At 41.5% G+C, this 16,608-nt stretch overlaps 2 protein-coding genes across 7 annotated transcripts; both read left to right on the top strand.

Moving 5' to 3' along the window:
* Nucleotides 1-1,947: 1,947 nt before the first annotated feature.
* On the top strand, nucleotides 1,948-7,839 carry LOC135633298 (disease resistance protein RGA2-like). Of its 6 annotated transcripts, none has more exons than XM_065142637.1 (5): nucleotides 1,948-5,329; nucleotides 5,416-5,553; nucleotides 5,658-5,837; nucleotides 6,122-6,308; nucleotides 7,078-7,839. In XM_065142637.1, the coding sequence occupies exon 1, from the start codon at nucleotides 2,001-2,003 to the stop codon at nucleotides 5,205-5,207; it is 3,207 nt and encodes a 1,068-aa protein (XP_064998709.1). In that variant the 5' UTR covers nucleotides 1,948-2,000; the 3' UTR covers nucleotides 5,208-5,329; nucleotides 5,416-5,553; nucleotides 5,658-5,837; nucleotides 6,122-6,308; nucleotides 7,078-7,839. The 6 variants fall into 6 exon arrangements, with proteins under 6 accessions (XP_064998709.1, XP_064998696.1, XP_064998704.1 ...); XM_065142624.1 differs by having other exon boundaries at nucleotides 5,658-5,969; XM_065142632.1 differs by having other exon boundaries at nucleotides 5,658-5,975.
* A 508-nt stretch (nucleotides 7,840-8,347) lies between these two features.
* Nucleotides 8,348-12,807, top strand: LOC103978627 (putative disease resistance protein RGA3). The gene is made up of 2 exons (XM_065142669.1): nucleotides 8,348-12,449; nucleotides 12,541-12,807. Exon 1 carries the CDS (start codon nucleotides 9,245-9,247, stop codon nucleotides 12,446-12,448), a length of 3,204 nt encoding a protein of 1,067 aa, XP_064998741.1. The 5' UTR covers nucleotides 8,348-9,244; the 3' UTR covers nucleotide 12,449; nucleotides 12,541-12,807.
* The last annotated feature ends 3,801 nt before the right edge of the window (nucleotides 12,808-16,608 follow it).

Genomic DNA, 16,608 nt, shown 5'->3' with positions numbered 1-16,608 from the left:
CTTCCTGAATATAGCATACGTCTTGATATTTTGTTGCAATTTCAGAAATGACATCAGAATTAGGTAATAAGAACAGCATGATAAAAGCGCAATGTGATTTTTCTTCCATTTTTTATCAGGGTGATTGGGCTGTCTGAGAAGGAAGTATGCTCCATTATTTGTAGATATTTTCTCCCAAATAAGATCTTGCCTTGTATTAGTAATGATGCAATTGAGTAGTTGGTAAGATGTCTGCTTCTTATCAGGGTGATTGGGCTGTCTAAGAAGGAAGTATGCTCCATTATTTGTAGATATTTTCTCCCAAATAAGATCTTGCCGTGTATTATTAATGATGCAACAGAGCAGTCGGTAGGATGTCTGCTTCTTATGAGGGTGATTGAGCTGTCTAAGAAGGAAGTATGCTCTATTATCTGTTGATATTTTCTCCCAAATAAGATCTTGCCTTGTATTAGTAATGATGCAATATAGCAGTTGGTAGGATGTCTGCTACTTATGAGGGTGGTTGGGCTGTCTAAGAAGGAAGTATGCTCCATTATTTTATTTGTAGATATTTTCTCCCAAACTGAGATACAACATTGAAGACGTTCTGTAACCAAAGCTTGATTTCCTCTTAAATAAACGCAAACGCCATGAAGAAGCCACACACAAGGAAATTGTCGAATACCCAAGGTACTTCAGCTACTCACTGGACAAGAAGATAAAACCCAGATTCTGGGTGACTCAGAGTAGAACACTCGAATGTAGTTTGAAGGACATGTTGTCTAAGAACGACCGACGATGAGTTTACGCAAGAATATATGGGGATCGGAAGACTAGTAGTGGTGGCCTCAGTTCCACCCAAAGATGGTTCACAGAAGAAGGATGTGAAACCTTTTTGGAAGCAATGCCTGTGTGCATGATTATTCTTATGGACATGACAAAGGCCAAAAACTGGATCCGTACTCCTAGTTCCATGTGATATGACCATGATAGTTAGCAGCCACATCCCATATTTCTATGGGTACAAGTCATCAAAAGGGGTGAACCTGCTCTCCACTAGCAAAGCGAAGGCAACCGGATATATATCAACATCACAGTGCCTTTTATGTATGTTCACAAAGAGATTTGGTACAATTCCAAATAAGATCTATCATGTTTGGAAGAGTTGATATTGTGGAATCTGTGGTTTATGGCTCTATTTCTTGAGTCTTTCATGTTTTTCCGACATTTTGCATATATCAATTGCAGATGTTTATGATTCTAAATTTAAGTTTAGCATATATATTATTATCATCCGGGCCTGATGGGCTAACTGGCCTATCAACTTCGTTTGGTCTAAACCACTAACCAAAATACTTAAGCTGAAGTTGATAGTAGTATACTCTCATCAGACCCTTATAAGTCAATCTTAATTTTACCCACTTTCGATGTGGGACTAATCAGGGATGTTATATATATATATATATATATATATATATATATATTGGTTGTACTATCGTCGGGTCTTCCAAAATCATACACTTTGTATGTTCCAACTCATAGGTGGTTTCATTGTTTGGTCTAGTGGTACCATCGCCTGACCTAACTTTGGGTCAAGTCTCCCAATCAGCCTATGATACTGTGAAAGACATGCGTCGGTGCAATCAAAGTTGGATTTGAATATAAAACACACTCATACTTTGGTTGACTTTTTGATTTCTGTGCAAGAATAAGAATGGGTTTGGTTTATATTTTTATCTTTTTTATTCTCGGTCACCACATGGCCTTTGATTTTGGTGAGGGTTTTGTTTTTGTTTAATTTTGAGGCTTCTTTTTAATAATATAATATGTTTTATTGTTGATTTTTTTTTTTCAAAATGGTTTCACACATTCATCATATAATGAAGCATATGAGTTTTTTAAGTTTTCTTTTAGAAAATAAAAATATATAGTTTATGCCGCTATGACTTCCACCTACCTTTGTCTTTAAAGAGAGAGAGAGGTACATTGTGCTTGATGATTCCTTCACTCTGTGATCAAAGATGGCCGTTGTGCTTGATGCCTTCATCTCCGGGCTGGTCGGTACGTTGACGGACATGGCTAAAGCGGAGGTGGACTTGCTGTTGGGCGTTCCCGGGGAGATCCAAAAGCTCCAACGCTATCTCCGCAACATCCACTCTGTCCTTCGCGACGCCGAGAAGCAGCGGATCGAGAACGAGAGCGTCAACGACTGGCTGATGGAGCTCACGGATGTCATGTACGACGCCGACGACGTCCTCGACGAGTGCCGGATGGAGGCCGAGAAGTGGACTCCTCGTGCGTCCGATCCGAGGCCGTCCACCTTGTGCGGATTTCCCATCTGTGCTTGCTTTCGCGAGGTCAAGTTCAGACATGCGGTGGGCGTCAAAATCAAGGATCTCAACGATCGGCTGGAAGAGATCTCGGCCCGAAAGTCCAAGTTGCAACTCCATGTGTCTGCGGCGGAACCAAGGGTGGTTCCTCGAGTTAGTCGCATAACTTCCCCGGTGATGGAGTCTGACATGGTTGGCGAGCGGCTGGAGGAGGACTCCAAGGCACTGGTGGAGCAGCTGACAAAGCAAGATCTGAGTAAGAACGTGGTGGTGCTGGCAATTGTGGGGATCGGCGGCATCGGAAAGACCACCTTCGCCCAGAAGGTGTTCAATGATGGTAAAATCAAAGCCAGCTTCCGCACCACCATCTGGGTGTGCGTGTCCCAAGAGTTCAGCGAGACGGATCTTCTCAGAAATATCGTTAAAGGTGCTGGTGGAAGCCATGATGGAGAACAGAGCAGGAGTCTGCTGGAGCCCTTGGTGGCGGGTCTACTGAGAGGGAACAAGTTCTTGCTGGTGTTGGATGATGTTTGGGATGCTCAGATCTGGGACGACTTGCTCCGCAATCCTTTGCAGGGAGGAGCAGCAGGCAGCAGGGTGCTGGTGACAACCAGAAACGCAGGGATCGCGAGGCAAATGAAGGCGGCCCACGTCCACGAGATGAAGCTGCTGCCTCCGGAGGATGGCTGGTCCCTCCTGTGCAAGAAGGCGACGATGAATGCAGAGGAGGAAAGGGATGCCCAAGATCTCAAGGACACAGGCATGAAGATTGTTGACAAATGCGGAGGGCTTCCCCTGGCCATCAAGACCATCGGAGGGGTCCTCTGCTCCAGAGGACTCAACAGAAGTGCGTGGGAGGAAGTTCTCCGCAGCGCCGCATGGTCACGGACCGGGCTTCCCGAAGGTGTGCACGGAGCACTGAATCTGAGCTACCAAGACTTGCCGTCCCATCTCAAGCAATGCTTTCTCTACTGTGCCTTGTTCAAAGAAGACTATGTGTTTGACAGGCCTGAAATCGTCAGATTATGGATAGCCGAGGGGTTTGTCGAAGCACGAGGAGATGTCAGCTTGGAGGAAACAGGGGAGCAATATTATAGAGAGCTGCTTCATAGGAGCCTTTTACAATGGCAAAGTTACAGTCTGGACGACTACTATGAGTATTTCAAGATGCATGATCTGCTGCGATCGCTCGGCCATTTCCTATCGAGAGATGAGATCTTGTTCATTAGTGACGTGCAAAACGAGTGGAGAAGTGGTGCCATCCCGATGAAGCTGCGTCGGTTGTCGATTGTGGCCACTGAAACCACGGACATCCAGCATATCGTCAGTTTGACCAAGCAGCATGAGTCGGTGAGGACATTGTTGGTGAAGATAGCAAGGGGCCATGTGAAGGATATAGATGATTACTTGAAGAACTTTGTGAGACTTCGAGTCCTGCACCTTACTTACACAAAAATCGAGAACCTACCGCACTACATCGGAAGTTTGATACACTTGAGATACTTGAATGTGTCTTATACCGATATAATGGAGCTTCCAGAAAGCATATGCAATCTGACGAATTTGCAGTTTTTGATCCTCAGACGATGTACGAAGTTGACACATATCCCCCAGGGTATAGTTAGGCTAGTCAATCTAAGAACACTCAATTGTGAACTTACACCCCTGGAGAGCTTACCATGTGGAATAGGAAGGTTGAAGCTCCTCAATGAACTCGGAGGATTCGTGGTGAACACGGCTACTGGTTCGTGCCCATTGGAAGAATTAGGCAGCCTCCATGAGCTCAGATACCTCTCCATTAACAGGTTGGAGAGGGCGTGGATTGAAGCTGAATCAGGAAGGGGTACAAGTGTATTAAAGGGTAACCAAAAACTGAAGAATCTATATTTACATTGCTCACGCAGATCGACATCCGATGGTTACAGGGAGGAAGAGATTGAAAGAATCGAGAAGGTGTTGGATGTGGCACTTCATCCACCATCATCTGTTGTTTCGCTCAGGTTAGACAATTTCTTCGGCCTCCGGTACCCAAGCTGGATGGCGTCTGCAAGCATCAGTTCGCTTCTTCCAAACATAAGACGCTTGGAACTAATTGACTGCAATGATTGGCCTCTGCTTCCACCGCTAGGAAAGCTCCCCAGTTTGGAGTTCCTTGAAATAGGAGGTGCACGTGCAGTGACCACCATCGGACCGGAATTTTTTGGGTGTGAAGCTGCTGCTGCTACTGGTCATGAACGGGAACGGAATTCAAAGCGCCCTTCTTCTTCTTCTTCTTCTTCTTCTACTTCTCCTCCTCCGTTGTTTCCGAAACTAAGGCAGCTGGACCTCTGGAATATGACTAACATGGAAGTGTGGGATTGGGTAGCGGAAGGTTTTGCTATGCGTCGCCTCGACAAATTGGTCCTCTATAATTGCCCCAAGTTGAAGTCTCTACCGGAAGGCCTGATCCGACAGGCAACCTGCTTAACCACATTGTTTCTGGCCGATGTGTGTGCTCTCAAGTCCATCAGAGGTTTCCCTTCTGTAAAAGAACTGAGTATAACTGGTGAATCAGATCTGGAGATTGTTGCTGATCTCCCTGCACTGGAGGTCTTGAATTTGGGCCTGTTTGGGCGTCGCAACAATCATTTACCAGAGTGGTTGGCGCAACAATCATTCACTACGCTCCAGAGACTGGACGTAATTGGAACCACCCAACAACTCGTCAGATGCCTCCAAAATGGCGCAGACTGGCCCATGATCGAACACTTTCCAATTTTTTCCATCAGAGATGGCCGAGGCAATTATATAAACTACATCAAGCATTCCTGCACCTTCGACACAAACCTAGTCGATGCTGATGCTGCTTTTGCTGCTGTTGCTGCTGCCGAAGAAGAAGAAGAAGAAGACATCAATTAGCTTTGGGGTAACTTACCTTTCATGCTCGCGTCTCGACCATCTAACGACTTCTGGTTTTGGAGTGGCAACTCGCAGTTATCTCTTCCTGCTTATGGCAGGGAGATCGACATTATTTCTCTAATGTTAGTAGCGATTTGATTACACCATTATTTCTCTAATGTTTATGAATTTAACCACACACGTCCTTTTTGTGGATTTGCTTGTGTAGGTCAATTTTGTGAGTGGAATTTTGTTTCCAAGCAGTATTAATGAGGCACTTATCGGAAGAAATGCTAGACGAATGATGATGTACCTATCGATTCTGCGGATGAGGATGTTCAGAGCACTTTGTCCTTTTTCTGAAAAAGTGTGTAACATTAAATGTTACTTTCTTACTTATCTGGGTTGGTGCATTGTACATCTTTGTTGTATTGAATGCATTATAGCATTCGTGACAAATATTTCATGCAGATGGAGGCAAGACAAGACATGGATGGAGGTCTAAGTATGTTAGGTCACAAAGATGCCTCATTTCCCTATCTGGTCGAATCATTTCCAAAGCTTCTTCTTTTGTGCTCTGTGGAAGACCATTTTAAACCGTCGGTTGGCTTTCTTGAACTTGTTGGTGTTCCTGAAGCAGGCATTTCAACTGTACTATTGTCATTCCCACCTATCATTTTTAGTTAGTCAATTCTACTACTTTTGGTATATAACATTTGCAAAGTCATGCACCATATATTAAGTGGAATCTCCTACTCAAAAGTTGCCACCTTGATTGATGAGGTTCATGTAACTTTCTGACCAACTTTATTATTCTTATTCATCTGATGCAAAAGTCATGAATTTTGAAATATATTCATTGTATAGGTGGTTTGTTGGTTCATATTCTTGGAGTGTTTATATATTTAACAAAACCTGATATTACTTTACTTCAGGTTCTAAAATCAAGTGTCGACCTCGCAATCAGGAGTTGGCCACATATATTGGGTTGTTCGGCTACAAAGATGAAGTCAATGGTGGAGCAATTTAATGAATTTGGTGTTAAGAAGAAGATGCTGGTTCCAGTTATTACCTACCTCTAGCCCACAGCTCCTACTGAAGAAACCTAAACAATTTCAAGAGGTATCAAATTGATTTTTTGTATAATTGCTAATTTTTTTAAAAAAATATATGGTTTTCTGTTGCTTATCTATGAAGCATTAATATGGATACTGTACATCGGTTAATGTTCGTAGTTCTGTTGCATTGGCATTAATAACATAGCATATGCTGCATTAGCATTAATAACGTGGTTCTGTACATTGCTTGTTGTGCTGCATTAGCATTAATAACGTACCAGATTCTTCAAAACATCAATTAAATTATATTGACTTACCTAAAATTTAGATTCATGCTTTAATTTGTGTTAGCTAATTTGATAACAAAACCATTGGTAGGATTTTATGTCGCTGTCCGGAAATATTTGATTCTAGTGTTGAGAACACCTTGAGAAAGAAAGTCAATTTCCTTGTTGATTTTGGTGTCTCAAGAGATTGTCTTCTTCGGGTTGTCAGAAAATATCCAGAAATGCTACTTTTGGATTGTCTACTTCCCAGGTATAGCGACGAATACTTCCACCTAGATGTGAGTTTTAACATATTTATTCATTCTTTCGTACAAGGTTCGTAATACCGTACCGTATCAGTATTTCGATCTGGGCTCGGTATCGATACGGTATGGTATATCGAGCGGTACACCCAGGTATATCGAGCGGTACACTCAGATGTACCGAGTACTATAGTACTGCTACAGTGCTACAGTGCACTGCTACAACATTGAGATGGTTCTGAAACCAAAGCTTTCTTAGCAGTTGGTGGGATATCTGCTCATCTTGATTTCTGATGCATTGCAGGCTGATCTTTCTTATGAGGGTTGGGCTGTCTAAGAGGGAAGTATGCTCCATGATCTGTAGATTTTCTCCCATACTGGGCTATAGCATTGAAATGGTTCTGAAACCAAAGCTTGATTTCCTCTTAAGAACCATGAAGAAGCCACTCAAGGAAATTGTCGAATACCCAAGGTACTTCAGCTACTCACTGGACAAGAAGATAAAACCCAGATTTTGGGTGATTCAGAGTAGAAAACTCGAATGTAGTTTGAACGACATGCTGTCTAAGAAGCAGAAGAATATATGGGGATCGGAAGACTACTAGTAGTGCCCTCAGTTCCACCCAAAGATGGTTCATAGAAGAAAGATGTGAAACCATTTTGGAATCAATTCCAAAGTGCATAATTATTCTCATGTATTTGACAAAGGCAAAAAGCTGGATCCATGTGACAAAGGCAAAAAGCACTCAAGGAAGACTATTAGTTCTGTGACATGACCATCAACGTTAGCAGCCACATCCCATATTTCTATGGGTACAAGTCATCAAAAGGGGTGAACCTGCTCTCCACTAGCAAAGCGAAGGCAACTAGATATATATCAACATCACAGTGCCTTTTATGTATGTTCACAAAGAGATTTGGTACAATTCCAAATAAGATCTATCATGTTTGGAAGAGTTGATATTGTGGAATCTGTGGTTTATGGCTCTATTTCTTGAGTCTTTCATGTTTTTCCGACATTTTGCATATATCAATTGCAGATGTTTATAGATTCTGTTCTTGTGAACGCAGAGCATTGATGTGAAATTCTAGTTATTATTATGAAAGAACTTCTAGCCCATATATATGATTCTAAATTTAAGTTTAGCATATATATATATATATATATATATATATATATATATATATATATATATATATATATATATATATATATATATATATATATATATATATATATATATATATATATATATATATATATATATGTTCCTATAGAATCATGCTTGCTTCATACATAATGATGTTTTATTCTGTGTCATTATTCTTTTAAGTTATTTTAGGATATGCTTACTTTAAACATGATGATGCTGTGTCGCTTTTCTTTTTTTTAAGTTTCTTTAAGATCGTGTTTGCCTTTAACATAAATGATGCTTTATTTTGTGCCGCTATTTATTAAGTTCCTTTGGCATCAAGCTTGCTTTAAACATGTGCTGATATGTTTTTTAAGTTTCTTTGCATTCTTTCGTCCTGCACTAAGTATCAATCCATTAGACTGATAAAGTGATAGTGATCTTATAGCTAACATATTATCTGTTAGTGATCTTGTTTGTATTTATCATATTATCTGACTTAACCTGGTTTGTATTATAAACCTTCATGTTTAGACAATATCTTTTACTTAAAAATTCTTATATGATTGAATGTCACATCATGTGGAACCACTTTTTTTTAATTGTAAGTGAGAAATTATTTTTCATCAACTACAAGTAAGTGTGAAGAAATTATAATATCATCGAGACTAAAATATAATTATGTTTTCACTTATTTCTTTGTCCATCTCCTACTAGTTTTGTCTATTGGCATTAGAACCTCCTTTATCTTTAATGTCAGACGCCTTTAGTTGGTATGGAAGGCTATTTTATCCCACATCACGTTGTGGAATCGGTCAATTATTGTGCAATGGAAGATGACACCAACTTTGTTTTTTATTTTTTTGCAATAATGCTGTGAAAGACGACAGAGGCTGCGTCCGATCGAATGATATGAACAACAGTAAAATCAAAGGTGGATTTGAATATAAAACGCACTCCTACTTTATATTGTTCGTCCAGCTACTAATAGTAGTTTCTGCATGTTTGCCATTGCTAGGGTTCTTAGTCAACGTTGCGTCCCAACATCAGATTTGGTTGGGCATTTATGAGCACAAGTTATGCACTTTTTATAATACTGACTTCGAATTCATTAAATATGTATTGTTTCGTTGTTCATTAATCTTTTTTAATTCTTGGTAACATGGCCTTTGGATTAGTAAGGATTTACTTTTTGTTTGATTTTGAGACTTTTTGACGAAGGTTTTTTTATTGCTATAGTTTGAAGAGTTGCAGCTATAACTTGCACCTCACTCACCCTTGCCTTGGCTGCCACCAATACTTGGTGACAGCTACCATACTCCCACTCCGTGACCAAAGATGGCCGATTCCTTCGTCTCCGGGCTGGTCGGTACGTTGAAGGACATGGCTAAAGAGAAGGTGGACTTGTTGTTGGGAGTCCCCGGAGAGATCCAAAAGCTCCAAAGCACTCTCCGCAACATCCAGTCTGTCCTTCTTGACGCCGAGAAGCGGCGGATCGAGGACAAGGCCGTCAACGACTGGCTGATGGAGCTGAAGGATGTCATGTACGACGCCGACGACGTCCTCGACGAGTGGCGGACCTCGGCCGAGAAGTGCGCCCCGGGAGAGTCCCCTTCGAAGCGGTTCAAAGGAAACATATTTTCCATCTTTGCTGGCTTAAGCGACGAGGTCAAGTTCAGACATGAGGTGGGCATCAAAAACAAGGATCTCAACGATCGGCTGGAAGAGATCTCGGCCCGAAGGTTCAAGCTGCAACTCCATGTGTCTGCGGCCGAACCAAGGGTGGTTCCTCGAGTTAGTCGCATAACTTCCCCCGTGATGGAGTCTGACATGGTTGGCGAGCAATTGGAGGAGGACGCCAAGGCACTGGTGGAGCAGCTGACAAAGCAAGATCCGAGTAAGAACGTGGTGGTGCTGGCAATTGTGGGGATCGGCGGCATCGGAAAGACCACCCTCGCTCAGAAGGTGTTCAATGATGGCAAAGTCAAAGCCAACTTCGGCACCACCATCTGGGTGTGCGTGTCCCAAGAGTTCAGCGAGACGGATCTTCTCAGAAATATCGTTAAAGGTGCTGGTGGAAGCCATGGTGGAGAACAGAGCAGGAGTCTGCTGGAGCCCTTGGTGGAGGGTCTCCTGAGAGGGAACAAGTTCTTGCTGGTGTTGGATGATGTTTGGGATGCTCAGATCTGGGACGACTTGCTCCGCAATCCTTTGCAGGGAGGCGCAGCAGGGAGCAGGGTGCTGGTGACCACCAGAAACGCAGGGATCGCGAGGCAAATGAAGGCGGCCTACGTCCACGAGATGAAGCTGCTGCCTCCGGAGGATGGCTGGTCCCTCCTGTGCAAGAAGGCGACGATGAATGCAGAGGAGGAAAGGGATGCCCAAGATCTCAAGGACACAGGCATGAAGATTGTTGAGAAATGCGGAGGGCTTCCCCTGGCCATCAAGACCATCGGAGGGGTCCTCTGCACAAGAGGACTCAACAGAAATGCGTGGGAGGAAGTTCTCCGCAGCGCCGCATGGTCACGGACCGGGCTTCCCGAAGGTGTGCACGGAGCACTGTACCTGAGCTACCAAGACTTGCCGTCCCATCTCAAGCAATGCTTTCTCTACTGTGCCTTGTTCAAAGAAGACTATGTGTTTGGCAAGTCTGACATCATCAGATTATGGATAGCCGAGGGGTTTGTCGAAGCACGAGAAGATGCCAGCTTGGAGGAAACAGGGGAGCAATATTACATAGAGCTGCATCATAGGTGCCTTCTACAATCGCTGCAACCTTTGAGTCTGGACTACCATAATTATTCCAAGATGCATGATTTGCTGCGATCGCTCAGCCATTTCCTATCGAGAGATGAGAGCTTGTGCATTAGTGACGTGCAAAACGAGTGGAGAAGTGCTGCCGCCACGATGAAGCTGCGTCGGTTGTCGGTCGTGGCCACTGAAACCATGGACATCCGGGATATCGTCAGTTGGACCAGGCAAAATGAGTCGGTGAGGACATTGTTATTGGAGGGAATACATGGCTCTGTGAAGGATATAGATGATTCCTTGAAGAACCTCGTCCGACTTCGAGTCTTGCACCTTACTTACACAAATATCGATATTCTACCGCACTACATCGGAAATTTGATACACCTGAGATACTTGAATGTGTCTCATAGCCGTGTAACGGAGCTTCCAGAAAGCATATGCAATCTTACGAATTTACAGTTTTTGCTCCTCAGAGGATGTGATCAGTTGAGACATATCCCCCGGGGTATGGCTAGGCTATTCAATCTAAGGACACTCGATTGTACATATACACATCTGGAGAGCTTACCATGTGGAATAGGAAGGTTGAAGCACCTCAATAAACTCGGAGGATTCGTCGTGAACACCGGTAATGATGGTATGTGCCCATTGGCAGCATTATGCGGCCTCCAGGAACTCAGATACCTGTCCGTTGGCAGGTTGGAGAGGGCGTGGCTGGAAGCTAAACCGGAAAGGGTTACGAGCATATTAAAATGTAACCATAAACTGAAGAATCTACATTTACATTGCTCATCCACACTGACATCCGATGGTCACACGGAGGAAGAGATTGAAAGAATGGAGAAGGTGTTGGATGTGGCACTTCATCCACCATCATCTGTTGTTTGGCTCAGGTTACAGAATTTCGGCCTCCGGTACCCCAGCTGGATGGCGTCTGCAAGCATCAGTTCGCTTCTTCCGAACATAAGCCGCTTGGAACTAAATTATTGTGTTCATTGGCCACTGCTTCCACCGCTAGGGAAGCTCCCCAGTTTGGAGTTTCTTTTCATACGAGGTGCACGTGCAGTGACCACCATCGGACCGGAATTTTTTGGGTGTGAAGCTGCTGCTGCTGGTCATGAACGGGAACGGAATTCAAAGCGCCCTTCTTCTTCTTCTACTTCTCCTCCTTCGTTGTTTCCGAAACTAAGGCAGCTGGAACTCTTGGAAATGACTAACATGGAAGTGTGGAATTGGGTAGCGGAAGGTTTTGCTATGCGTCGCCTCGACAAATTGGTCCTCGGAAATTGCCCCAAGTTGAAGTCTCTACCGGAAGGCCTGATCCGACAGGCAACCTGCTTAACCACATTGTTTCTGGCCGATGTGTGTGCTCTCAAGTCTATCAGAGGTTTCCCTTGTGTAAAAGAAATGAGTATAATTGGTGAATCAGATCTGGAGATTGTTGCTGATCTCCCTGCACTGGAAGTCTTGAATCTGGGACTGTTTGGGCGTGGCAACAATCATTTACCAGAGTGGTTGGCGCAACAATCATTCACTACGCTCCAGAGACTGGACGTGCGGGGAACCACCCAAATACTCCGCAGATGCCTCCAAAATGGCGCAGACTGGCCCATGATCGAACGCTTTCCAATTTTTTCCATCAGAGATTTCCGAGGCAATTACATAAGCTACATCAAACATTCCTGCACCTTCGACACAAACCTAGTCGATGATGATGCTGCTTTTGCTGCTGTTGCTGCTGCTGCTGAAGAAGAAGAAGAAGAAGAAGAAGAAGACGTCAATGAGCTTTGAGGTAACTTACCTTTCATGCTCACGTCTCGACCATCTAACGCCTTCTGGTTTTGGAGTGGCAACTCACAATCATCTTTTGCTGCTTATGGCAGGGAGATCGACATCATTCACGATGTCATTTGGCAGTCATGTCTAATATGATCATTGCAAATGGAGCTGACCATTGTCTGTCTGTTTCCTCGACTTCCCTCACCTTCTTATACCTGTAGCTCTTTTTTTTATGGTGATTAATTCAATGCTGTGTGTGTTGGCAGTGAAATGTCTTGATCAGAGTATTTGTAGCATGTCATTGATTTTGGATTCCTCAACATATTACCACAAAGACAAACGTATAGATCATCTTTTCTTCTCTGCGTAAACATGGAATGTAGGCTCGGAAAAAAGATTGCTAGAAGGAATTAGAATTATACTTTTTGTTTTTGTAGTTCTATAATTATTTATGAGATTTTGAATGATCAAAATACTGCTACCAGATATCAAAATGACTCTTATCAGAAATAGTACTGCACATGAGAGTCTAACATAGTTTTGGATTTAATATATGTAAGGATTTCATATACGAAACTATCTCAAAAAAAATTCAGAAGATGTAAACATTTACGTGAATCATCGATATACGAAGAGAGTGTGACTTGTCATCTCATCTCAAACTATGCCTTTTGTTTTGTGGCTTGTTCAATGACAAACCTCATCCAATTTTGCATAGATGAGGAGTTTGTCAAAGCAAAAGGAAAACTTTTCAGTCATGTCAATCTAAGCTTATATATATATATATATATATATATATATATATATATATATATATATATATATATATATTCAACTTTGATTTTTTTTCCATACATAGGTTTGTAGGTTACTCCGTCTATTGCCTTGAATTCTGCTCTATTTTCCAGTTATATTGTGTGTGGTATTGTGACCAACATCTGAATTGATAGTACTAAATAGTAAGCTTGTGATTCTCAATAAGACAGAAAGGATGAGGCAGATTAGGCTTAAAAAAAATGCAATTTTCTTCAAATGATTGTGATGAGTCCTGTGTTCCATCACTGTTGTCAAACCCCTTTTGTTTTTTTCTTGGAGCAGAAAGAACACAATGGAAATATGCACCAAATCAAAGTGGAGGCAGTTGAGGCGCTCTAACACATTGGATCCAATCTATAGATAGAGAGTGAAAAGAGATAAATAGGATATGAAATAACTTTCTTCCTCATTGCTCCCATAACGACAATGCCACATTAGTCTTCTCCTTCTAAGTCAAGAGATCTCTTCAATTGTTACTCTGATCATTCTGTTCATTCACAAGAACCACCAAAATGATCCCCCACTGGCCACATTTGCTGATGGTATCACCAACTCTTCAAGCTTTGTTAGGTACCTCCATTGCTGAATAGAGCCAAGCAGGTGAAACACTCATCCTTTGCAATGAACTCTCAACAAAAAGGAGCCTCACTTTACACTCTGAAGTTGGGGTGTGGACAACAATTTTCTCCAAAAGGCTCTGGAGTGGTTTGGAGTGTTGTATGAATCTGAGTTGCAAACTGATCTTTGCCTAGATCATAATGTTTTGTCCTGGCCATCTTTTTTGTTAGTCAAGGTGTTTCTCTCTTATATGACTGCACATTTCATGCATGCTAAGATATTTAGAAAGAATCATATCTTTGATAAAAACAACGAGTTGGGTCAGCACTTTTTCCTAGAGAATACAAGGAAATGGAGTTGAATACATTCATCCAAGTGCGCGAATTTAGAAGACTTAGACAAGAATGACTGTAACTTTGTATCCAAACTTGGTACAATGAACTTATCAGAGAGACCTTGATGGCATTTGCTTGATACATTAAAACCTTGAACCGTGCATGAAACAGTTGCCATAGATCTTTGCTAACTTATTGACATGAGCTGTAGGTTCCTCCAAATGCATGAACTATTTGCATCCAAGTTCTGCACAGTTGCATATATGAGAGTGTACCTTAAGTTGGCATAATAGTAACTTGTATTATGTCTAGTTTCTGCTGATTAATTCCCTCTTCTTAGTATAATCACTTAACTAAACCTTCCTGCTAAATGGACACCACAATGATTATATTAAACCAAGATCTTGATTTTTCTTATTTTTGTTCTCAGGTCTACAAAATCATAAATGCAGGCAACAAGCTGTATCATAATGACATAATCTAAAACAATTTAAACTATGCATAAGCAGATCTGGCTTCAAATTTTCTTGGCATCTTTAGATCACTTCCTGAATATAGCATACGTCTTGATATTTTGTTGCAATTTCAGAAATGACATCAGAATTAGGTAATAAGAACAGCATGATAAAAGCGCAATGTGATTTTTCTTCCATTTTTTATCAGGGTGATTGGGCTGTCTGAGAAGGAAGTATGCTCCATTATTTGTAGATATTTTCTCCCAAATAAGATCTTGCCTTGTATTAGTAATGATGCAATTGAGTAGTTGGTAAGATGTCTGCTTCTTATCAGGGTGATTGGGCTGTCTAAGAAGGAAGTATGCTCCATTATTTGTAGATATTTTCTCCCAAATAAGATCTTGCCGTGTATTATTAATGATGCAACAGAGCAGTCGGTAGGATGTCTGCTTCTTATGAGGGTGATTGAGCTGTCTAAGAAGGAAGTATGCTCTATTATCTGTTGATATTTTCTCCCAAATAAGATCTTGCCTTGTATTAGTAATGATGCAATATAGCAGTTGGTAGGATGTCTGCTACTTATGAGGGTGGTTGGGCTGTCTAAGAAGGAAGTATGCTCCATTATTTTATTTGTAGATATTTTCTCCCAAACTGAGATACAACATTGAAGACGTTCTGTAACCAAAGCTTGATTTCCTCTTAAATAAACGCAAACGCCATGAAGAAGCCACACACAAGGAAATTGTCGAATACCCAAGGTACTTCAGCTACTCACTGGACAAGAAGATAAAACCCAGATTCTGGGTGACTCAGAGTAGAACACTCGAATGTAGTTTGAAGGACATGTTGTCTAAGAACGACCGACGATGAGTTTACGCAAGAATATATGGGGATCGGAAGACTAGTAGTGGTGGCCTCAGTTCCACCCAAAGATGGTTCACAGAAGAAGGATGTGAAACCTTTTTGGAAGCAATGCCTGTGTGCATGATTATTCTTATGGACATGACAAAGGCCAAAAACTGGATCCGTACTCCTAGTTCCATGTGATATGACCATGATAGTTAGCAGCCACATCCCATATTTCTATGGGTACAAGTCATCAAAAGGGGTGAACCTGCTCTCCACTAGCAAAGCGAAGGCAACCGGATATATATCAACATCACAGTGCCTTTTATGTATGTTCACAAAGAGATTTGGTACAATTCCAAATAAGATCTATCATGTTTGGAAGAGTTGATATTGTGGAATCTGTGGTTTATGGCTCTATTTCTTGAGTCTTTCATGTTTTTCCGACATTTTGCATATATCAATTGCAGATGTTTATGATTCTAAATTTAAGTTTAGCATATATATTATTATCATCCGGGCCTGATGGGCTAACTGGCCTATCAACTTCGTTTGGTCTAAACCACTAACCAAAATACTTAAGCTGAAGTTGATAGTAGTATACTCTCATCAGACCCTTATAAGCCAATCTTAATTTTACCCACTTTCGATGTGGGACTAATCAGGGATGTTATATATATATATATATATATATATATATATATTGGTTGTACTATCGTCGGGTCTTCCAAAATCATACACTTTGTATGTTCCAACTCATAGGTGGTTTCATTGTTTGGTCTAGTGGTACCATCGCCTGACCTAACTTTGGGTCAAGTCTCCCAATCAGCCTATGATACTGTGAAAGACATGCGTCGGTGCAATCAAAGTTGGATTTGAATATAAAACACACTCATACTTTGGTTGACTTTTTGATTTCTGTGCAAGAATAAGAATGGGTTTGGTTTATATTTTTATCTTTTTTATTCTCGGTCACCACATGGCCTTTGATTTTGGTGAGGGTTTTGTTTTTGTTTAATTTTGAGGCTTCTTTTTAATAATATAATATGTTTTATTGTTGATTTTTTTTTTTCAAAATGGTTTCACACATTCATCATATAATGAAGCATATGAGTTTTTTAAGTTTTCTTTTAGAAAATAAAAATATATAGTTTATGCCGCT

Source organism: Musa acuminata, chromosome BXJ1-3 (assembly GCF_036884655.1).
Source record: "Musa acuminata AAA Group cultivar baxijiao chromosome BXJ1-3, Cavendish_Baxijiao_AAA, whole genome shotgun sequence".
Classification (NCBI taxonomy): domain Eukaryota; kingdom Viridiplantae; phylum Streptophyta; class Magnoliopsida; order Zingiberales; family Musaceae; genus Musa; species Musa acuminata.
The sequence above is the reverse complement of the archived record's forward strand: the minus strand, read 5'-3'. Positions and strand labels throughout refer to the sequence as shown.

Bases quoted from the DNA above. Each gene is read 5' to 3' on its own strand.
- LOC135633298 (XM_065142641.1), top strand. From the start codon at position 2,001: ATGGCCGTTGTGCTTGATGCCTTCATCTCCGGGCTGGTCGGTACGTTG.
- LOC103978627 (XM_065142669.1), top strand. From the start codon at position 9,245: ATGGCCGATTCCTTCGTCTCCGGGCTGGTCGGTACGTTGAAGGACATG.